This window comes from Bactrocera oleae, chromosome 6 (genome assembly GCF_042242935.1).
Source record: "Bactrocera oleae isolate idBacOlea1 chromosome 6, idBacOlea1, whole genome shotgun sequence".
In the NCBI taxonomy this organism is placed as follows: Eukaryota; Metazoa; Arthropoda; class Insecta; order Diptera; family Tephritidae; genus Bactrocera; species Bactrocera oleae.
Genome location: NC_091540.1, coordinates 40,042,989 through 40,066,694, shown reverse-complemented (window position 1 = coordinate 40,066,694; position 23,706 = coordinate 40,042,989). Strand labels below are relative to the sequence as shown.

The following is a 23,706-nucleotide window of genomic DNA, read 5'->3' as shown; positions in this document are numbered from 1 at the left end:
GTTTCTGAAGTATTTATTTAGTGATACATCACGCTTTTATAATGGGCGTTTTGAGTGTGAGTATAAACCAACTAAAATTTAATTAGGGGTTAGGAAAGTACAATCGGTTAGTTTTAATATTTCTTTCCTGTGATTTGCATTCCTAACAGTAAAAACAAAAAGAAAGTGACTAAAAACCATAGCTGAAATAGTTTCATCAAAAAACCATATAAAACTAAATATAAACATTTTGATGACTAAAAAACACAACTCCGATAGAAAATAAAATATTTGGGTACAGCACTCAATCTCTCTCGCTGAATTAACTTAACCCATTAAAGGTCTCTCTTTCTGAACAAAAAAATTTTGGAATCGATTTATCACTTCTCTGCTTATTATCTTTGAAATTATCAAAAGAAATTGTTTCATTTTTCAGGGCAGCGCTTTATTAATCAGAAAATTGAAATTCATCTCAAATATTGTATTGCTTGCGGCTGCTGGTCTTTCAGTTCCTGCTCTGTACTCAGTGTAGGCCACGATTAAGTATGGCGCCATGAAGCAAAGGTGTAACAATTTGTTGCGTGGTGATCAATGGTTCGACGATATGTACTGAAGCAGGCAGTGCGGCCAAGCGTGGCTCCTCCTGGTAAGTGGTTAGGAGTGGTGCCGAGTGCAGAAATCCGGGACGGGCGAAAGCCATTGCGAAGAAGGAAAACAAAACGAACTGAAATAAAGTTGTCATGATAAATTGTTGTACTTTGGCTGAAAAGTTTTTTATATAACTGTATATCTTCTGCTTACCAACTTAAACATTGTGATTATTTGTTTGCAAGTAAAGAACTGTAAGTATTAAGATGCACACTCGATGAGTTTATGTTGTTCGGTAAGCTGTCAGCCGGTGTTTATATACTAATTTCAAATATTTGAGCCTCCGGCGTAGGTGTTTGCTGCACTTTTGTGTCTTCGATGTTTGTTGTTGGTGGCAATTGAATAATTTGTAATTCTATAACAGTGCGTCGGTTTTTGAAGTTCAGCCGCTGACAGTTTTTGGTCAAAAATTGCAACATAAAATGAAATATCATATTTTATTCCGCTTGCTCGTAAGCATGTTTGTCGACTCTTCGTAGACATAGTTCTCAAGTTACCTTATTAGAATGTCTTGTAAGTCTTTATATTATTTCCAAATGTTGCACCGCTTTGACTTTCAGCTTGTCTGGAGTTTAACAGCACCCATTTTTTGAGAACTGCAGTGAATTCGAAATAGATATAGATATCAAAATATTCAAAACGACGTGACTAATTTAGTTATCTGTATATGTATGTTCATCCGACGCTTAGCCAGTTTAAAATTCGTCAGTTAAGGAGTAAAATATATATCCGATTTCAAAAATAAGCCTTAAACAATACAGACAAACACGGCGTGAATGTTGTAGTAGGTTTCTGTGTACCAGACTAATAGCCGGCGATAAAGAGTAATAAGCTAAGGGATCAAACAAAATTGCCAAGGAAGAGTAATAAAAGTGTATGTTAGAAAGAAGACATATAATATTGCAAACTAAGAGTTGCAATTTTTAAAAATAAAGCGATGACTAGCTCTGAAGGACAATAATTTGATTTCGAAATTTGCAAGATAGCTCGTCCATGACTTCGTTTTTCGCCACATACAAATATTTTACTAAAGCCGATTAATAGACGTTTGCGACATCGGCCCCTTTTTTCAGAAAAAGTAATAATCCGTACAATAATGAGAAGTCGGAAAATATTTCACAGTCACATGACATTCATTGCTTTTCATCCATTTTTTAAAAGTCATTACTAGTCCTTAAATGTGGCTATCCAAATCTATGTCTTGGTTTGCTGTAGTGCTCAATGGAAATGACTGCTTCGAAAGAAATATAAATGAATTTTCGAGTTTTGAGCATTAAGGAGTGCTTTAGTGGCGAAACTGAGACCTGTCAAAGAAACGATTCTACGTATTGACTATAAGATATCAAAACACCAAATTGATGTAGAATTTAAGAATGTAAATATATTTATGGTATGGTAGATATTATGCTCGAGCTAAGTTGGCAAAACCGACTTACTAATAGCTACGTTTCTAGCAGCCTTATTATACCTTGAACAGGCTATATATAGTAAGTTTGCCACGAAGTTTGTAGCACCCAGAAGGAAACGTCGAGGACCTTATATATATATACATATATATATATATATATATATATATATATATATATAAATAATCAGCGTGACTGAATTGATCATCGATATTCGACGATTGTCCGTCTGTACATACGCGAAAAAATTCCTCAGTTTTTGAGATATCGATCTGAAATTTTGCAAACGTCCTTTTCCCACCTAGAAGCTGCTCATTAGCCATATAAACTAAACGATAAAAATTGTATGGAAAACTATTTTTAAGTGCAGAGTACTATTGCTTCGGTGACACCGATGATAACATGTTTGTTGGTTTTTACTCAACCGAATACAGAGTGTAAAGCAGGCTTACAGTAGTTGTACTAGCCTACTGCGCTAACAAAATGCTGCAACTCGAATTCATATTCCAAATATGTATATATGTAATAAAAAATAGGTAGATGGCAGCGCACAGCAACAGAGTTAAGGGTATACATACATATTTCTAAATGATAAAAGCCCATCATCTGGAAATATGTTTCATATGTTGGAATGAATGCTAATCCTTCTGTATGAGAACTCCATCAGAATGAGGACTTTTGACTGGCATGATATTAATTATGAAAATTAATTACAAACCTTAACTGACGGCAAATTCTGAAATGTTGAGCCATATCAGGTGGAGTTTGGTATAAAAGATGCAGAATCTGGATAATTGGTAGTAATCACTAAATCTGCGCACGTGCTCTACTTATCGCAATCAAAATATGAACGCAAACAAAAGTTGGCAGTTAGCGGCGTCAGCTGACCGATTTAAATATGTATTTTTGAACTTCGCAGGTGCAGTGCTGATCATAACATCATTTCATATTATTATAGCTGACAGTCGGCCATTCGTTTGTCTACCACCAATATTTCTAGATACTCCTTCACAAATACCTCTAATACCGTGGACAGAAAACTCAGTTGGTTTCAGCAGTGGTCGCCAAATAAGTAGTCTTGGAGGAGATTACGAGAATGTAACGGCGGTTTTGGAACAAATTTCTGCCAATTGGTCAGCTGATGATTCAGTAATTATTTTACTGACAGCAACGGATGTGGATTCAAAGTATTTACCCGTTAATATATTCGATGAACTTAATCAGCATATAAAATACTACTATGTGTTACTTCAGCGTAAAGGATACTCATTATATAAGGTGATTAAAAAGGCGTTGTTACCTACCAATCCAATGCAAACTGGGTATCATATAATACTCAAGCCGGTGGGTAATTTTTCGGTAAATTTTGGTTTCACATTTAATTTTGGAACAAGCGGAAATTTAAATTTTTCTTGAACCCTTTCATAAGAAACCCTCAAATGAAGACATAAATTGAGTAAAACGAAAATATACAACTTTCAAACCTTGTTTTTTAATTCGTAACATTGTTTTAATACCCACATAGTCTAAACTTTCCTACTGGGTCATGCAAATAACAAACACACCCATGCATATTTACAAATCAGCGTTGGCATAGTGTGGTGAGCATTTAGGCGCCTTCGGTCACGAAACCACTACAGTGCCGTCATACATTAAGTGCAACAAGAAATCTTTAGTTTGTTGCCGTTATGTATTATAATATGGTTGCTATTTTTTCTGAACCCTCGTTGACGCTTCAGTTATTGTAAAGTAAGAACCGAAATAGAAATTGTTTTGATATCTGTGCTATGAAGCTATGTGTATGGTACACATATACCTAGAATATACATACATATATGTTTCCTTTTAGGCCCCTTGTATCTGAGTGTTGTAGCTTAATTGATTGTAGAGCTATTGCTGCGTGGCTGCGATTATTTGATTTACTAGGATTGCATTACCAAATGACAGTAGCGTTTTCTCCCATTTACCTCTCGTATTTATCTCCAGCAGTCACACAAGCTGAGTCCCAGTGAGTAAGCTATAGTAAAAGCATAATATCGAGGAGGGAGGAAAAAAGACATTGCTTTATATTGCCTCAGACGAGATTTCTCACCATAAGTAGTCCTTTGGTTCTATGAAATCATAGCTAAGCCAAAGAAATATTAAGTAGTACTCGCATGGTGGACAGCCTTGGAAAATGATACACTTGCTAAGAAACTTGAGAATGTTCAACTAGCGGTTCTTATTAGCATGCAATCGTTGGGTTATTAAATTAAATGTGTGTGTGTAATTTGAGGCTTCATGTACCCCTTTCAACATATCTAAAGATAGATTGCTGAGAAGGTTAGACTCAAAAAAGCTGGGTATTACGATTATTATGTGCTTGAACAATTCGGAATTCTTGCACACTTTGGCTTGATTCGGACTATTTGGATTACCGCGTCATTAAGCCTTATCCTGATGTCATTTTCATTGCACTCCCACCTATGAGAGAGCCGCTTCGCGAAAGCTGGTCACCTACTAGCACATTCGAAAAATCCCGAGTTAAAGAGGCTCTTCGTCATTAATTGCTTTACTTAACCTTTGATACTATGTGTTAATAAGCTGTCCACGCGGAAACATTAAATAATTTTCCTTATCCTAGCTGTATAAGCATGGTACCAACTTTAGGGATCAGACATAGAACCGAATCTAACCTATCTTTTGTGAGGACAAAAAATAAGTATTTCGTGTCAATCTGATCAGTTCGATAGACAGCACTCAATAGGAGGTCAAGAAAGTAAATTTAAGTCAAGGATGAAAAATCCGAATCAAAAATTCATATGATCAAATTGATTTTTGTTAGTCTTGATTTGAAATCTTCTCCAGGTGGACTACTAGGCAAATTAAAATCAGCGATATAGTCGTATATTTAATTTTCCTCTTAAGAATAACTTCTTAACAGTTTTTTATGCATTTATTGTAACAATAATTATAATCATAATCAGTATCTATATTGTTAAATACACACAAAGACAAATATCGGAAATTGATGGAGTTTAATTAAATAAATTGAGAACAAAACAAGCAAATTCTACTGAATCAAGAACAACAATAAAACAAACAAGAAGAAATGTGAATTTCGAGGCCACAATACCCTACACTACCTTACCAGAACTTGATTTTGATCAGTCAGTTTGTATGGCATCTACATAAAACTTAAAAACTCTAGTTCTCAGTTTTTACTTTAAATCGTCTCAGCTCGTCTTGTTGATCATTTATATACACACATTATAGGGGTTTTTGACGTTTCCTTTTGGGTGTTACAAACTTCGTGGAAAACTTAATATATTCTGTTCAGGGTATAAATATAATTTCATAAACGCATATTGCGCAGACAGAAGAAATTTTATTTCGCTTCACATTTGCAGATTTATTTAAGATTTGGTTGCTCGTGTTTTCTGCGCTGCGTCGGCGGGTAGCGATATTACTTACAAACTTAATCAGCAATGGCAGTCACGTTGCATTGCTGCCGGCTACGAAAAGCGTGCAAGCAAAACGAAGAAAAAATGTGGATAACAAGCTATTGAAATAAAAGAATTGACATACATATATGCATACCTATATATTTACAAGCATAATGACGCTCTGGTGAAATTGCATAATTTTGACAATTCCTTAAAGAGCTGTCACTAACTTGACAACGCTCGACTGCTTTGCGACTTAAGCATATTCGTTGCCTCATATGTAAATATGCTTGTATGCCTTAGATCCACAAAAGGAATTTACTGCGGGTTATAGCAGTCATGGCTATCACGTGCGTTTCTGCTTTCAACTATCAATACGGCGGGTAATAACCAAGTTCCAACTAGCCGAATCGGCCCCAAGGTTCTTGACTATGGGTTATGTTTGTGATATAACTGCGTTCATATATAAATCACCCCAAGCCCAATTGATCGTCAGCAAATCAGTTTAACTACCCGCCAATCACACATATTCAGCATAAGCTCGATCACTAGACACACAAAAAATTGGCAAAATGTTCAAGTACTTCGTCTTCGTCCTTTTGGTCCTTGCCGCCGTCGCTCGTGCTGAGCCCAAACCTAGTGTATTCGCGTACACAACGCCTGTGGTCGCCGCCGCACCCTCAGCTGCCATCTACACCCGCGAGTACCACGGCAACTTTGCTGCGCCCTATCTGGCTTCACCCTACGTGGCCGCCGCCGCACCAACGCCGTACTTCGTCTCTCCATACGTAGCTTCGCCGTATTTCGCGTCGCCGTACGCTCCTCCCTACACCGCACCGCTTTTGTTGAAGAAGTAAATATAATAGTCTGCTGCTTTAGTGATTTACGATTTCATTAAAAAAAATATTAACGATAAAAAGCTTTACGATATTGTTGATAAATTCATGTGTATGCAAAAAAATGTGGGTTTTCGGAAGAAAACATAAAATAAATTGTTAATATGGTTTATATTCATATAGTGCCAGTGTATTTCCACTGCTTCACTTAACCTTTGATACTATATGTTAATACAAGTATGCTTGTGCAACTCTACTTGTATTCTTTACTGGCCGCTCTCTATATATGGTAAATAAACAGTTATTTTCGTTCAAGCGCTGTTCGTTTATTCGCATTAATTTCAGATATAATCATTGCCCTTCCTCAAGGTCCCTCTGCTTATCACCGCTTTGGTGCAGCCGCAGCGGAAGTAACACTTTTTCTTTTAAGTCTAACGTTTGGTATATACATATGTGATTCTAAAGCACGTTATAAATGCTATGCACAGTTATTTTTAATTTGTAGGCATGCACCGCTACGTATTTGAAAAATTACAATTCTCTATTAAACAGCCTTTCTTTTGAATAGTTATTTTCAGAGTTATGGCTATTGTATACTTAGGAGAATCCCACTTTAAATAAGGTTCATTAGGCTGTGAGTACATATCGAAGGCTACTCGGAATTCAGATCGAGTAAAATTCTAAAATTGTGGAACAGTTTTTGCTCACTCTCTCGACAGTCAACCTCAAACCTTCGAAGAAAGCTTCTTCTCCTCTCGTTCCTCGTTCGGTATCTCTTCGGCTGGTATCGAAATAAAGTGATTTGAAAATTTATATAATTGATCTGAATGATATTAATCCAAACTGTTACAAGTTATAACTTCGATGAGCGATGGTTAACCCCTGTTAGCATTTTTCAAGTTTATAATCTAAAACTCGAACAATTTTGTCTAAATAACCTTCGTTTTCATTGCATTTTATTGAGCAAGTACAAAGGGAGGCATAGTTTCTGTAAGCTGCTCTCGGTCAAGCAAAGCGGCAATACAAGCGTTGAGCTCGCAAACTTCGCGTTCAGAGATAGTCAAGGTGTGTCTAACCTAACTAGATATAGCAGCAAGCTACTTCAGACTCATTTGGGTGCCTGGTCACAATCGATGAGCTAGCAAGAGTACCCCCTCTTTACCCCGCTCACATCGGAATGGGAACGAGTGAATTACGCTCGCTTGCGCTTAGTATGCGTTGTATGACGACCAGCGTCTTAGCGACTGCGAGATCTTTCTGGCCTAGAGTAGAACGTATAATATCTTTTGCACTGCTTGTCTTTAGCAAAATTCTACTTGCCGCAATCGTAGTTACAGGAGATTGTTCAATATGCATTCAGGCTAAATGGCTAAAAAACCAGTCGGACGCAAACTGTCAAAGTTGTATGGAAGACGGTGAGGTGGAAACATCTACGCATTTTCTCTTTCATTGTGCAGCTTTTGCAAGACTGAGGTTTAAACACCTCGATACATAGCTAAAACTGTCATTAGCCGCCTTAACAAATTTAAGATATTCTCAAAGCGCTTTGCCTGTTTATGAGGGTCTTTATCATAATTTTATAGGAGTTCTAGGTACCACAACGGATCGGTTATATGCTGTTTAAGTGAGATCCAAGTTGGGATCGATAAAACTAGTTGGGCTTGGTGGAATCCATCCTTCCAGTTAACATTACATCGGGGCGATTATTAATAAGGCAGTTCCAAAATTTTTTGGTATAAGGAAAGTGATATGAAGGCAATAATTTAAAATTATAGAAGAGTGATGACTAAAGAATCAATCGGGAGGTATGGTCGCACATGCTAATTTTAACCAAATAGATCAGATTATTCCATTAATAATGAATATATATAAGAGTACGATCCCACTGTATCTTAACAAAGATATTATATAACCATTTGAATATTACTATAAGCAATATTAACATCACCGATCCAAAATATTTAGAAATATGCCAAATATGAAAATGCTACAAAAAATATAATATGGTTACAAGAAGTTAAAGCGTTCAGTGAAATTGTGTCAAAGAAGAAATCACGAATCAGTTATTTTAAAGATCTTGGGGATCTTGAACTTGAGTAAAATCAAAAAGTATGATCTTATACAAACTTTTAAAAACTACGCTCTTCTAAGTCTTAGTATTATTTTGTCGTTCAAGGCGACGACAATCCCTACAAGTCATTGAATATAAGTTGGTCCAGCTCTGCTCGAGCTATAATTGTTATTGTGTGGCATATATTAATGTATATTTACCTCATATATGAAAATTTATATGGCGTTTTATTCGCGGCGTTGAACTTATCTTCCCGTTCGAAACTCTGGGCAGTACTTGATAAGGATGCGTGGGCTTATGCAGTGGCTAATATATTATAAGTTGCACAAAGTATAGATATATGTAATGCCGTATGCATATATAGTATTACACAAATGTATATCAGCACACTAACATCCACTTCCTTAATCGCTTGAGACACTGCAGACTTTCATCTGAATTGACTTCAGCTTACAAGAGGGTTTTAGTTGCTTTACAGCCGTCGCCTGGTCAGTTCGTTCCGTTCGCGAAAATGCCGCGACTTATAAATAACATTCAACTAATTTTAATCCTGCAAGTAGTGCTAAACGGTATTGCCGCCACCGAGGATATCACATTGAAATGCGATGAATTCGAGCGCATGTACGATATGTCCACAAGTGAAGCTTATTGCACGGTCTCCGGCTTCGTCGTGTCACACAGTCAAATCGTTAAGATACAAAAATATCCCAAAGCGAATAATACGAAATTTATGAAATTCTACGACTCCCGTCTATTGTACATACCCTTCAAACTGTTCGATGTCTTTGCCTATCTGAAGACGCTTGACGTGTCTTTTACGGAGATTTTGGATGTGCCACGCAACACTTTCGGCGCAGCGAGTAATTTGAGCATACTCAACATGAGCAACAACAACATAACACAAATAACAACATCCGTTTTTATGGGCGCTAGCAATTTGATGCGGCTCGATCTGAGTCACAATCGTATTGAGTTGCTGAATGAGAACGCCTTTAAAGGCTTAGGTAGCTTGGATAAGTTGCAACTTTCATATAACTCCATACGCAAGTTGCCGAAAGATCTGCTGTTGGAGAATCAGTATTTGTCGACAATAGCGATTAACAACAATCGCTTGGAGTACATTGAACCCGAAGTATTCAATCGTTTGCGACGCATTGTTGACGTCAATTTGTCCTACAACAATATCTATCGCTTACATCCGGATAGCTTTCAGTCGGCATATGGTTTGGAGAATCTGTTGCTGACTGCCAATAATTTGACGGAATTTGAGATGGGTAATAAGAGCATACTAACACAGCTACAGGTGGATTATAATAATTTAACGCGTATTTACGTTAACGGTACAAAGCATGTGCGTGCCGATCACAATCGCATCACCGATGTGCAAATGATCAACACACTCTTCTTGGAAACATTAATACTCGGTTCGAATAACCTGAGCGATATTAAAAATATCACGAATATCACCGGTCTGCTGCAGCTGGACTTGGCCAACAACCCCATTGGACCGGTCAACATTACAACGTTCGATCGCTTGAAGCGGTTGCGTGTGCTTTCATTGCGTGCGATCGGATTGCGCCAGCTCACGTTTGGCATGCTCTCCAAGCAGGTGAATTTAGAGACACTCGACTTGTCTTATAATAATCTAACCGAAGTCAACTTGGATATTTTTGTGCCTTATCTATCCAACCTGCGTTATCTTTATATCGATGGAAATAATTTGACCGAAGTACATGGTAAAGGGGGCTTCTCGTATGTCTTTCCAAATCTCTCCAAACTTGGCATATCGCGCAACCAGTTTAACTGTACCTATTTGCATACACTACTGGTGCCTCCGCAACTCTCCACTTCGGTGATGCTGCACATTGAGCCGGAGGAAAATGCGGCCGAACGCTCACATATACGCGATGTGTCTTGCGTCAGCAGTTCTAAAGGGGTGGATAAAGCCGCGCTACAAGAGGTGGAGCATGAACTGAACGATATGAACACGTTACAAAAAGTGCTTCAACAATCGATGAATACATTGCGTCTGCACGAGAAACGCCTAGAGTTGTATTTGCTGCTGATGAAGATCGCTTTGCTGGCGATGATCGTGCTTTTGGTCGGCGTTGTAGTGGTTTACGCGTGGAAAATCAAAAGACGGGACTATTTCTCAAGACGGGGAGCGAGTATTGTTTTCCATTCCAGTGCAACGGTCAATTCAAATATAGAGCATTGTGCCGAATGAGTGATATGGCAAATGGTGCCGAAAGAATACCAAAGAGAAAAAATACTCTCCATAAATAATGAGAATAAAACTAGGAATTTAAGATAAGAAAACTTTATTAAAATAAAGTGTGTTACAAAGCTGTGCCGCAGTTCAAATAAAAAATAAATGATAAGGAACAAAATATAAAAGAAATATTAAAACACCCGTTAGCATTTCTTTCGCTGTATTTATTAAAAGTGGTTTTGTGCTAGCATTTCATTCTTAACTGTATAATAATTTTTCAGTTATCGTTATGCAATGTATGAAGAACTCTTTCGAAGTTTTTTTATGTATACCCAATGCGATTATCAGAGACGAGTTTAAAATGCTGGCGAATAAAATAAACGATCTCTAAGATACTCAGTATCATGATAGGAATCTCTTTTCTAAAGTGTCCGTCTTTCTCGAGTGCACAAGAAAAATATGTATCATAATATTGAGCAAACCGAACAAAACTTCGGCGTTAACGATTCAAAAATCAAAACATATCTTGCTTTTATATGCTTAATAGATCTCTTTGAAATTTTCGTCATGGCGGTTTGCTTGAGCAGGGAGTGATGTGCTATGTAAATCATTAAATTCTGATGGTATAGAAAATTACTCTCCCTTTATCTTGGACATATATTACTCACTTTTTTTTAACTTTTATGCAATATGACAAGCAGAAGTAAGTTTCCAAGGTTTGTAAACATTACATTTACCTTTGTAAACAAGACTTTCTCGACAGATTGTGATATTTATGGGAATTTGATAGTCAGGAAACCTAGAATTCTATGTTATTTTCTCGTCCATGTGCCTGGGAGACAAATCCTATTATGAACGCCGGAGTCATTTTAAAAATGAGTACGAAGACACGAATAACGCAACCATTATGACATTGTGATTACTCGTGATTTCTATGAAATATATTTAGAATCATTTCAACTATGCAGTGAATAATAGAAAATTTATTGTCGAGGTTGGGAGTTAATTGAATTGAGATCAACTTGATAAAACTTAGTAAATATGCTCTTTAGCAATCCAAGAATGTAATACGTATTAGGTCGGTATACCATATTATGCATATTAAAATTGATATCAACAAAGATAAGCATACTTTTACGTAAACTATCTGAAAAATGTATCGTACTATAGATTAAATCTTATAAATCATACAGCCATTAAAACTGTAGGCGCTCAGTTCAGCTGATTGAATATTTAAACGCGTTTTTCAAATTTGCTTGATTTATTACCCGGACACAAATCCGACCGCTATCAAATTTTTCTCGCAATGCGTATATAGTTCTCCATACCTTGACTTAGCAGTTTTCTGACTAAAATTTTGGATGAAACTCAACTTTTTTTAAACGCCGGCATTCTGTGAATTTTTGATTTGTTTTCTATTGTGAGTAAGTGTACGGACAATACCTTTCAGCAAAGGACATTTTTAAGTTAATCCACGTAGAAGGCCGGAATTGCTATATCAGGATCTTTTTTAAGCGCTGTCGAAGATCGATTTAGTACATTTTGTTTACGTTCCCAAATTTCGCCTTTTTTGGACCACGTGTGCTCCTTAAGATAGTATACACAAATTCTTGTCCGATCAGTTAACACGGTTCCGCTCGGACTATAAATTAGTAATACTTGTAAATATATAAATACGGATATGCAAAGACTTTTTATTGCTTGAAATTTGATGTAGCACATATATTGAGAAGTTCAAGTTGTGAAATGACTGGAATCGAACCCATATTTTTCGCAGTTAAGTTTCAGAATTTTGAGCGGCGCGAGTTTTGGTGTTTTGAAAAATAAAGTGGGTGAAATTTGACGTTGTGTGTTAATGGAACAATATTTTTGAAAAACAAAACAAACAAAATTATTTTTAAACGTCTTTTCAACTTACGTGACACATATTTTACATACATCATGTTCGTGCTATGTATCTAGGATAGTAAGCCACAGTTCCTCCAACGTGTTTAGTATATCTTATTGTATACCTTTCCTTAATGGTTGAACAACAGATGTTCTCTGTCTCTTTATTAATACTCAATGCAATTTTAATTTGAACATTTTGTTTACTTTTGAATACATTCGATTGATCAACGATGTTCACCGATGTGGATGTGTCAACAATTTGCAACCATTTCTGCGATATTACTTCGAACTTATTCTTGCTTTTGCTATACTTTCAGTACGTGTTTGCAATAATATCCGCTAACAGCTGGAAATATTCGACTTTGAAACGGCAACAGTAAGCAATGGACGGTAGCAACCACATACATCACGCCCTCCGCCTGCTCAGACCCCTTCGGTTTGTTATAAATCAGTCAGTAATGCTATCAATCTGCTCGGTACTCATAGTTGACCGACAATTTGTATTTGCAAACACGTACGCCGGTTAAACACACCGCTGAGCCTTGACTGGCGCTCAATCCATACTTCGTCCCACCTCGGCCGCAGGGCATAATGGGTACTCTTATTTCGGCTGTAACATATGTGTGCATGATAATTTTTGGCAAACAAACTGGCTTTTTGGTTCAGTGCTCTGTTCTGTAGAACAACAGAGGTTGAGACATGTGGTGGAAGGCAACTGAAACGATTCGCGAAATGAGCGACAAGTAGAAATGCAAAATAAACCAATGTCGTTGGCTGCAACGCCTTTATTAACACAATTGAAATTAAAAGTGTACTAAACACTATTACGACTGTATGCGTAGTGTTACCAGATCTACATACACATATAGGTATATTAAAAAATTATATAAAACAAAGCATAAAATTTAAATATTTTGGCGGACAGATGGATAATGCTCAATGCATTTACTGACAGGCGTTGATATTACTGCTAAAATATGCTTGGTCTGGTATATAAGCTAGCTACATTTTTTTGTAGGAATCGTAGTACAACTTCAGCACTTCGCTAGTTAGCAACTTCGCAGCAAAACAAACAACAATCAAAATGTTCAAATCGGTAAATGCGATTTTAAATTAGAAATATAATAATATCATCACATACATTTTCTTACATTACTTGCATACAGTGTGTTCTTTTCGCCGTCCTCGCTTTGGTCGCCTGCGCTTCAGCTAAGCCCGCCGTCGTCACTTATAGCGCTCCAGGTGTGGTGACCGCTCAGAGCTCGCAGTACATCGCACGCAATTACAATGGTGTTGCTGCTGCCCCTGTCGTCGCCGCTGCTTACACCGCACCCGCAGTAGCTGCCGCTCCCGTGGCCGCTGCTTACACCGCCCCCGTTGCCGCCGCATACAGCGCCCCCGTTGCAGCTGCTTACAGCGCCCCATTTGCTGCCGCTTACAGTGCCCCCGTTGCTGCTGCTTACAGCGCTCCAGTCGCTTCGTACGCATCTTACTACCCCTACAACGGCGCTTACACTGTAGCATACTAAATGGTGGATAGAATGCGAAAAGTAAATCCGTAATGCGACTCAGGGCTAAAACGTAATGGGCATAAGAGGAATAAGGCAGCTAAATTGGACTCTTGGAATAAGTACGGCTTGCAAATGTTTGCACAGTTTGTGATCATTTTTCAGATTTGACTAATCTAAATGGAATAATATATATCTTCCAAAATTTTCAATCAAAGTTGTTTGCTCATTTTAATTATGTTAATTTCGCTATGAAGGTTAAAGCTGCAATAGCTAGGTGACTACGAGGTTAATATCCCAAATAAGAAATTATGGTAAATAATCTTAAGTGGTAATTAAAAAGTGATAATTTAAGGAACTATATTCCAAATGATATAAGGATTTGCTAGCTGATAGCCACTAAATCCTTTTAATGGACATATTAGGTACAATGGATGGTGCCATCAATACTTGCTAGTTTTAACCATAATAGTAACTGTGTTGGAAGTAAGAGTCTATGGTCTAATCTAATTTACTAATAATTTTTTGGAATAAGATATATGTATTATTAAATGATCAGCGGGACGAGCTGGATCGATTTAGTTATTTTTGTATGTCTGGCCGTATGAACGCATATAGCTGCCTTTTAAACTGACCAATCAAAATCAAGATAAGGATATTCATAAAAGATATTTTTTCTTTCTAAGTAACTGTAATTCGACATTAAGTTTATTTATACCAAACAACTTGACAAGAAAGAACTAGCTTTTCCAAACCGTCGGCCGGTTAAGTTTTCAGATTTAATTATACATATAGTTCCTATCAGAAATGCACCTGTGAAGGCTATTTTGGCTTCAGTGCAGCCTAAGTTAATAAGATTTCTTGTTTTCTGAATTCAATGACAATCAAATTTACAATTTTACCTAATAAGAAATGCAAAGTTTCTAACTTCGATTTTCGGTTAAACCCCAATCTCCTAAGTTTGTAAATTTGTCGACTTTGGTTTACTGGTCCTTACATTTCCAATTTTAACATCGAAGGAACAGAAAGTCAGTCCAGATGGTTAGAATGCAGTTTTCGAAATACGAGTACAATTTTCCCAGTAAAACTAATAATTTGTGAGAGTACCAGCCTTTGGCTTCGATCTCATACTTGTAGTAATTTTGTTTTAAGTCAAACTAGTCAGCCGGCCACATAAGCATCGGATATCAGAATGTTCCACTGTGAGTTAACGTTACAGACATCATTTTCTGATGTTTGTTAGATTGCTTTAACAACAGTGCAGTTAGCAAGTATTCAAAAAGAAGTTGAGAGTTCTCTGACTAATTTTAAAGGTTATCTGTTTGGAATTAAAAATTATCATTATGTTATCTGGAAATTAATGAGAGATTTACACACTGAATATAGAGACTAAACTTCATTTATTGGCAAAAAATTTGTTTACAAAAGTCTTGAAGGTTTAAGTTTCATCGAAGGCTTCGCAAGAAACTTGATTCGTTCACGTTACTGTCATATCTTAATCCAATTTTCCCGCTGAAAATTATGTTAATGCTCCGCAGCCTAGATTTTAAATTTTCTGTGACATGCTAATGTTGCTATGACTTTTGAAACTAGGATTTCTGTTTAAAAGCATTGAAATTGCTTAGCTCTGTTTTCATAATAATAGAATTAGAATTGATTTGTGCCTTCACTCATAAATATATACATAGCAAACTTGAAGTCGACATTTTGGGAATGGATCTGGATGTAAATGTAAACGTTTTCGAAATATTCATGACCTCAGATTTCTTTTAAGTATATATAAGAGTAATTGTCAGCGAACAGGCACTCTTATACAGCATATACCAATAGGGATGTATTAAGGTCAATCCGCATCAGTCGGTTCAACGTGGTTCTGCACAACTAAAGACCCAGTTGATGACCATCCGAAGACAACAAAGCGAATTTTGCGGTTGGGTTTAGCTCTGCATCGATATAAGCTTGTCTTGGAATCAGAACTGAAGCGGACAGACCATTTGATGCGCGGCAGTATTGGGTTATTTTTTTCTAAATAATTCAAGAAATGCCGTTACCATCAATAGCAAGCGTTATAACATGTTGTTGACCTATTTTTTTCCGGGAATTTGATGAAATCGGCGCGGACGATCACTATTTCCGACAAAAAATCGTGCTGATTGCGTGTAAAGTTCGGCGATTCGTTAATTTTGAGAAATGGATATGTTATATCTAAGGTTTACGCTAATCAATCAGTAACGCTCGCGGAGCTCCAAGACAACATCCAGAACAATTTCCCCGAAATTCCTGCCGATATGTTGCACTTGATCATCGAAAATTGGCGTGGTGGCCATTTTACCGATATTTTGTTCAAATCATAAAAGGTATAAAATTATCTGCAGAACAAAAAAAGACCCATTTCGACCAAATATGAGTGTTTTATTTAATTTTAATATCACGTCGTTCTTGTTAATATACCTTTATAATAATTATATATGTATATGTAAGCTTTCGGGTCTGATTTACGTTTAAGGCTGAGCCTGAACTTCATTGAGACTTTATTTTTTATGAATGCAGCAGTCTCCACTTGGTGCACTATTATAAATTTCGTCCATTCCTATCCTGAATTTTCAACGACATAAGCAAGCACTCTCTACTTGAACTTGAGCTTTTCAAAATAACCTTAAATATACATATTATAATAGTTTATTATCTATATAAGACTCTATTTGACTTCTATCTTGGTTTCACATAGAAACTACGAGATGTGGAGAAAAATAACGGAAATTTTAAAATTTAAAATTTCGCGGATTAGGAGAGTCCAATTGTCAATTTTTTTATTATTTTGAAATAGATTCGCCTGAAGTACGATTAAATTTTCATTGCATACTTAGCCTGTAGCGACCGCGAAGGTTAGACGTGTTCTTGTGAGCTTGGCGATATTCCTTTGTTGAAAGAATTGTGCAAAGAATTTGTTCCCGAATTCTTTTCCAGAATACAGTATTTTAATGATGCCCTAGCCTCCATATTCGCCAAACACGGCTCCGTGTGAGTTTTTCCTACTTAAAAAATAAAGAGAAGCTTAAAGGGCCGTCCTTTTATAAGATAGATAAAAATCTCTGAAAGAACTAAAGGCTATCCAAAAAATCGAGTCAAAATACTTCTGACGATTGGAAGAAGCGCTGGCATAAGTGCATAATAGCGAATAGGGACGTTTTTGGAGGCGATAACTTGAATTTAGACAAATGAATAAATATTTTTTCAAAAAACAAAAACTCGCGTTATTTTTTGAAAGCTTTTCGTATTTCAGACTGTGCAGGTGGCAACACTAAAGTAAGCCAGTTAAGTTGAACGTTATAAACAAGTCCTTCCTTGTACAATATCAGCATGAATTTATGCATATGTCAGTATAAATTAAAACACTCCGACCCGAAAGAACATTGGAAAACACCAACCGTCAATTGCGAATCAAAATACGTTAAAGGTGAATGGCGCGTGTGTGTCTGGAATGCGAATACATTCCCATACGCATGCATGTAATAATAATGAAATCGGAATGGCTTATGAAAAATCCAGTAAGGAGATAAAAATATATTTAAAATTACTAGTGACGCATTAAATCAAAATTGTGGAGATACAGATACTATTTGTGCACAAAAAATGCACATACACATGTAAACACATAGCGTTGCTAGTTAGCCTAGTAGCCGAATAAAGTGAGGCTATTAACTTTACGGAACGATAATAGCAAATTAAAATACACCGGCAAAATTATCTGCACGACAAGCCACAAATGAGAACGAAACACTTGCCAACAACAAATATAAGATAAATTTTATTTCACTTTTAAAGATTTGACAGAAGTAATTTAATAAGTAATTATGCAAGTTCGCCTCACTTTGCTTGATTAACAACAATTCGTGGCGGCACCAGTCAGTAGTTTTAATTTCATTTGGAATGGTGTAAGCGACAATAGTTTTGTGGATGATAATTTAGATGTAGTTGTAGTTGGAAGGTGCTTTGTGAGCACTGAAGGCAACGCCTCAGCAGGGCAACATTCGTAGCAGTTGTTGTTACTCGATGCGCTACTGCAACTGGTGGCTGAAGCTGCGGTGCAACATGTTGAGTTGCAGGAGGAATTATTTTGTTGGCAATCGGCTAAGCCGGTTAGTAGGCGGCAATTGAGGCAGTCAGGCGCGGATACGCGTTCAAGTGCTGCACCATGAGACCATTGAAGCTGCTGGCGAATGGGGCAAATGCCGGTCGAAAGACGACAGAAGGGAAAGCGCCGCGTGGCTGCGGTGCAGCAGCAGCCAGGAAGGGTGGACGTACGCCAAATCCGGGCACCGGCGCACTCGGTGGAGCAGCAGCGGCAGCACCGGGTGGCGGCGCACGGTGCTCCGGCGGCACATCGATCGTCTCCGCGGCATCGGCGAAATTCCCTGGCGCCGGACTGGCCGCAACACCACGCTGTAGCAGCAGCAGGAGCGGCATCAACAGGACTATTATTTGCCGCATGGTACTCTGCATTGTCAAATTTCAAGTAGCTTACAAGTGGCGGATTCTCTTTTCTTGTGTGCGCGTGCGCGTCAGTGGTTTTATGCAGAAACTTCTTAATGTTTCTATGTGTTTTGTTGTTGTGATTGTGATTAGTTTGGTATTTATAGTTGGTATCGTCGATTTTCGTATGCTTCTCGTGACGACTTTGTAAATGTAAAAAACTTACAAATTTAAGCATTTTTTATACGGTTTTGTTCACTCTGCGCTTTTCGTGCGACTGGAATTCAAAACGAATATAGTTAACGAGAAAACCTTTTGCCAGCCAAGCCAATAAATGCGCCAGCATTTAAACGGAACAAAATGAAATTGAACAAAGCAAAAACAACACAAATAAATGTGTTTTGTAAGCAATCATTTATTTACATACAAACGCACAAATTATGTGCATACAGGTTTTGATATCGGCTTATAGAATTCATACGTAATACTCATATCGATACTCAAACCATATGGTCATACTACCTATATAAATATGCAATATACATATATACCCTGTTCATATGTAATCAGTGGAAATTATATGCAAACATACTTACGCTTGTTGCTACTTGTCTCTGTTTTCATAAATCAACATTCCGTGTGCGTTCCTCTGCTTATATGTTTACGATTTTCTACATTTATTTTTATTTAACCCATTCGAGGCTGTTTTTAAGGTTCCTTTAAGTAGTGCTCATGCTTCGGTAAAAATTGTACAAAGTCAGAATTAATATGTAAGTAGTTTTTAGTGACATTGTTACACTAATATTTTGCTTTAACAACGAACATTTACCCTAAAACAAATAAATAGCCATCGATCTGCTTCTACCCTTGAACTTTATCGCCACCCTGTCATTTAGAATCTTTAGTATCTGAGATATGCTGATCACAGTTGGACTGTGAGGAGCGAGAAGTCGTTGCAACTACCCCTGGATGCTCACTTTCCGTTAAACCAATCCGCTGAAGAAGTGCCACTGGGATGGCTTCGAGAGGGCTGTATAGACTTCTTGAACATTTTGTATGAACGTCTTTTTATCTGGGTGCGGAATTCATTCAAACTTTTTATGTCCGGCGCAACTGGTGTCATGCAGCTGGCTGGCCCCCATAGATGCGAGCTATGTAAGATTTGGCCATGTTACGTAGATCTGGAGACTGGTTAAGGGGGGTTTAACCCGAAGGCCGGAAGGAGCTCTCACTTCATTGCCAAAATTTCAATCCCATTAGCCTATCCTCGTTTCTGTTGAAAACGTTCGTGAGACTCATGCATCTGTACATTAGGAGCAGAATACCTAGGGTTAAACTCTTAAGGGCTCAGCATGCCTACATCAAAGGCAGGTCGGTCGATACTTGCACGACTTGGTGTCACGGCCTTTCTCAACACCAAGGGTGCCTTCAACAATGTGCGGCTGGAGGCGCTTGAAAAGTTTTAGGTGGAATCGAACCTCAAGCATCTCATATATAGTCTTCTTTGCGACAGAACGGTCGTAGCGGAGTGGGGTAGCGCTAAGACAATCTAAAATGTTAACAAGAGCACTCCGCAATGCTTTGGAGCTTGGTGATGACGGACTTCTTAAAGAACTCGAGGAACGAGGCTGTCGAGTGACAGTCTGTATTGACGACGTAGTCCGTATGGTAAAAATAAAATTTATAAATACTGTCAACGAGCTAACCGAAGGGTTCCCCAACGTAGTATCCAACTGGGCTAATAGAAGCGGTTTAACCGTCGTAAAACTGAAATGGTTCTATTTAGCAGGGCTTTTACTTGATAGGAAGCTTTAATGAAGCCCAAATAATGAGGAGAGTGTAAAGAACGGTATCGGTTGCCTTCTTTGCTGTAGAGGAGCTATAGAGAAAAGGTGAAGACTTTCACCAAAGGTGATGTTTTGGCTCTACGAAACCATAGTCAAGCCAATAATTATGTATGATGTATACGTCTGATGAAGAACAGTCAATGCATAGCGATGATCTGAAGTTGCAAAATGTTTTGACAATGACAGGTTTGATGAGATGCTCATACCCTTGATCAAGAAATATGTTGCGGAAAGAAGAAGTATTTGCATGGACTTTTAAAAAGCAGATTAATTTCATCTGATCACGCGTATGAGCATCAGCAGGTGAAAATCTCTTTGTGATAGACAACGGGATGCATACATAAATAACTTAAATCCTGTGGCGGGTGATAAAAATGTTATTTATTGAAGACAATTATAATAACCTTCAAACAGATATATAGTTGTAGAGTAATATTAAAAAACAAAGTTCTCTTTGAAGCCATACCATAAAATATACATATTTTAAATTTAGTCACATGTTAGTGTGTAGAAATCCTAAACACTACAGCATACCTATTTGTCATACCTATTTCAAACACAAAATATGAGGTTGCTATTCTAAAATTTACCTTGAAACGAATGCTGCCATAAAGTCCGCTTGTACAAACACTTCAAGCGTTGGGATCATAATTACTTGGCGAACATGAATTGATGGATAGCTTTAGTGCTTTTTAGCTGTTGATGTTTTTCTCAGAGCGACTCCTAATCTCACTTAAGGAACTAATCAATATTTACTGGATATTAATTACAAAGGAGCCTAATCACATAAAGTGCTGGAACACTATGATGAAACATTTGACAGCTTGGTTACGTAGTTATTCAAATATGTAATGTAGATATCAACTGAAGAAGCTTTATTGTCTAGAACTAATGAATATTTTTATAATAAACACGAGTTTGGTATGCACGACGTCAATAGCTGCGATTACTCAATAGCCTTTTTATAACGCATAGGGAATACTTGTACGTGTGCTGTGTGTGCGAACTAGTAAGTGACCGATTGACTGATTGATTCAGTGACACATAGACACATAGGCAGAATACACTGATTTACATAGAGTACACAGCATTTTCACATTGAAAACAAAAGTGTTGATGTTACAATGTTTAAATAAGCTTTTTGTTACATTTTTGTAAATGCTATATAACTGTGTGCGTTTGTTATTATTCTAAAACAATTCCCTTGAGCATAGTAAATATTGGCTCCAGCTCAAAACTCTGGGCGTTGGCCCGGCATTGGCGTGTATTTTAGGCGTTTGTGACAGAATTGGCACAAATTCAAGTAAACAGCTGTGCTCGATATATACTTACATATATAATATAAAAATATAAATTTTTATTTTTTATTATTCAATATTTTTAGGACTCGCTATGAATTTTTAATTGCTGTAATGACTAGTTCCACAAAAGTGGCAGTAAGCAACGTCAGTAGGCCGCAATTGCTTACAAAGGGTTCCAAAATGGAATTGTATTGAGAATTTTTGAGTATAAAATACCTGGGACTCGACGGTGGTGTCATCAGTTGCACTAGAACAACTTAAAGCAGTTCATCCTTAGCGCATACAACAAATAATAATATCACAATGTTCAAATTTGTAAGTGTTAAGGATTTATTTTAAATAATATTATTAATTTGCTATTTCACAAAGGTAAATTTTTTCCACCTTCACATATAGCTCGCCATTTGTTTGTTCTCCTTGATCGCTTACGTTGCTGGCAAGCCGGCTGTGATTGCCGCACCAGTGGCCTACACTGCCGCCTATTCCGCTCCAGTAGTGGCCGCCTCCCCCTATACCGCTGCTTACACGGCCGCTTACACTTCGCCCTATGCCGCCGCCTACTCCTATCCCTATGCTGCATACAGTTATCCTTATTCAACCGCTTTCCTTCGGTAAGCCACATCTCGACAGCGGCAATAATTGACGAATTCTCCGGACACATGATTACTGATATGAATATTATTTCTTGACTTATTTGCTTGCAGAAATAAGTACATATGCACATGTAATGTTATTTTGTTGAATTAATACTATCATTATTCTCTACTTTTTCCGATTTTACATTGTATAGAGCTGACACTTTTGTTTTCAACTTTGAAATTTATTGTTGTGTACTTTTCCCTTCGCCTCTTTTCTATGGCATCACATAAAATAATATGCAGAAGAAAAAACTAAAAAAAAACTTTTAAATAAAATAAAATGTCACAATTATAAAGAGTGTTTTTCTAAATTGTTATGTAAGAAACATGATTCATCATGTGTAAGAAAATTAAAACTGTGACGGTAATGTTACTTTACCAAATTTTCAGATTTACTTTCTTTCTATTGAACAGGGTATGTTAAGTTTGCCGGAAGAAGACGTCGAAAGCGTTAGAGTATATGCAAACTAGTCCATCACTATTTGAGGTAGCTGCTCATTTGTCGGAATCGCTGATAGCGAACCTCTATAACATATTACCAAACAAACTGGCCACCGATCAAAGTCAACTTAAAGATCTTTTATACACTTGTATACTTATAAGAAATGCATCTGTGAAAGGTGAATGCGTTTTTTCTTGTTTCCTAAAATATTAAATTTTACGTTTTATAGCAGTTAACAGAATATAATGTTATTTATTAACAATTTTTATTAGCAACAGTAAACAATAAATTGTGAAATTTAACGAAATGTAATAAAGTAACAAAAATTTCTATTTCAAAAGGCTGACACTGTCAACCACACAATGCTGCTAGAAGACAACGAACAACCCAAGCTCACTCCTGGGGGCCGGACGGAGGAGTACAGACTGGATATTAATATCGCAATCGATGACGATTGTATACAACCCGAGAACCCTCGACAGCACTCTTTCACTCGGCATTCGACCACGATTATAGACAAAGTACGGACCCGAACCAAATAGCAGGATGCCTCTTGATGTCTCCCATCGAGCAATTATATCGTGGGGCCTGCGTGCTTCCGGTTAAGGAACACTTCGAGTAGCCTCTCGAACCTAGAGTGACCCTGCGCAACTTCCTTCTAGATACTGTACCAAGATAAACTCTTATTTATCCAGAATCGACCCTGACTACATACTACATATGTCCTGCGTGCAATGTGGCCTCGCATGATTCTAACTACATCTTTGCATGCCCAATAAATCTCACTCATCTATAACCCCTTTCCCTATGGTCCGACCCTCCCAAGACAGCTTGGGTTTCTTGGGTTGATTTCGATGACCATTAACTTGCGCCATGCCACCTAAACAGGGTCGTTTGAGGATTACGGACTACCCATTAATCCTGGCTAAAAGGTAAAAATTGGTATACTCTTGCAACATGCTGCTACAGAGTATAATAGGTTTGTTCACCTAACGGCGGTTTTGCATCACCTGAAAATAATCGATCTAGA

General features: G+C 37.4%; 4 protein-coding genes across 4 annotated transcripts; all 4 read left to right on the top strand.

Annotated features, from left to right (window-relative positions):
- The first annotated feature begins 1,133 nt into the window (after positions 1-1,133).
- Positions 1,134-3,449, top strand: LOC138857900 (uncharacterized). The gene is made up of 2 exons (XM_070111964.1): positions 1,134-1,140; positions 2,953-3,449. The coding sequence occupies exons 1-2, from the start codon at positions 1,134-1,136 to the stop codon at positions 3,447-3,449; spliced, it is 504 nt and encodes a 167-aa protein (XP_069968065.1).
- A 2,489-nt stretch (positions 3,450-5,938) lies between these two features.
- On the top strand, positions 5,939-6,450 carry LOC106616992 (uncharacterized). Its single transcript, XM_014233945.3, has one exon. It carries the CDS (start codon positions 6,031-6,033, stop codon positions 6,313-6,315), a length of 285 nt encoding a protein of 94 aa, XP_014089420.2. The 5' UTR covers positions 5,939-6,030; the 3' UTR covers positions 6,316-6,450.
- A 2,358-nt stretch (positions 6,451-8,808) lies between these two features.
- Positions 8,809-10,774, top strand: LOC106616986 (leucine-rich repeat-containing protein 15). Its single transcript, XM_070111140.1, has one exon. The coding sequence runs from the start codon at positions 8,877-8,879 to the stop codon at positions 10,590-10,592; it is 1,716 nt and encodes a 571-aa protein (XP_069967241.1). The 5' UTR covers positions 8,809-8,876; the 3' UTR covers positions 10,593-10,774.
- Positions 10,775-13,410: 2,636 nt separating this feature from the next.
- Positions 13,411-22,530, top strand: LOC106616993 (cuticle protein 18.6). Its single transcript, XM_070111963.1, has 5 exons — positions 13,411-13,563; positions 13,634-13,993; positions 18,186-18,420; positions 21,874-21,911; positions 21,993-22,530. The coding sequence occupies exons 1-5, from the start codon at positions 13,552-13,554 to the stop codon at positions 22,209-22,211; spliced, it is 864 nt and encodes a 287-aa protein (XP_069968064.1). The 5' UTR covers positions 13,411-13,551; the 3' UTR covers positions 22,212-22,530.
- Positions 22,531-23,706: the final 1,176 nt, after the last annotated feature.

Bases quoted from the DNA above. Each gene is read 5' to 3' on its own strand.
- LOC106616992 (XM_014233945.3), top strand. From the start codon at position 6,031: ATGTTCAAGTACTTCGTCTTCGTCCTTTTGGTCCTTGCCGCCGTCGCT.
- LOC106616986 (XM_070111140.1), top strand. From the start codon at position 8,877: ATGCCGCGACTTATAAATAACATTCAACTAATTTTAATCCTGCAAGTA.
- LOC106616993 (XM_070111963.1), top strand. The intron at 13,994-18,185 runs TAAATGGTGGAT...AGACCATTGAAG, and splicing joins GCGCTTACACTGTAGCATAC to CTGCTGGCGAATGGGGCAAA. The intron at 21,912-21,992 runs GTAAGTGTTAAG...CTTCACATATAG, and splicing joins ATATCACAATGTTCAAATTT to CTCGCCATTTGTTTGTTCTC.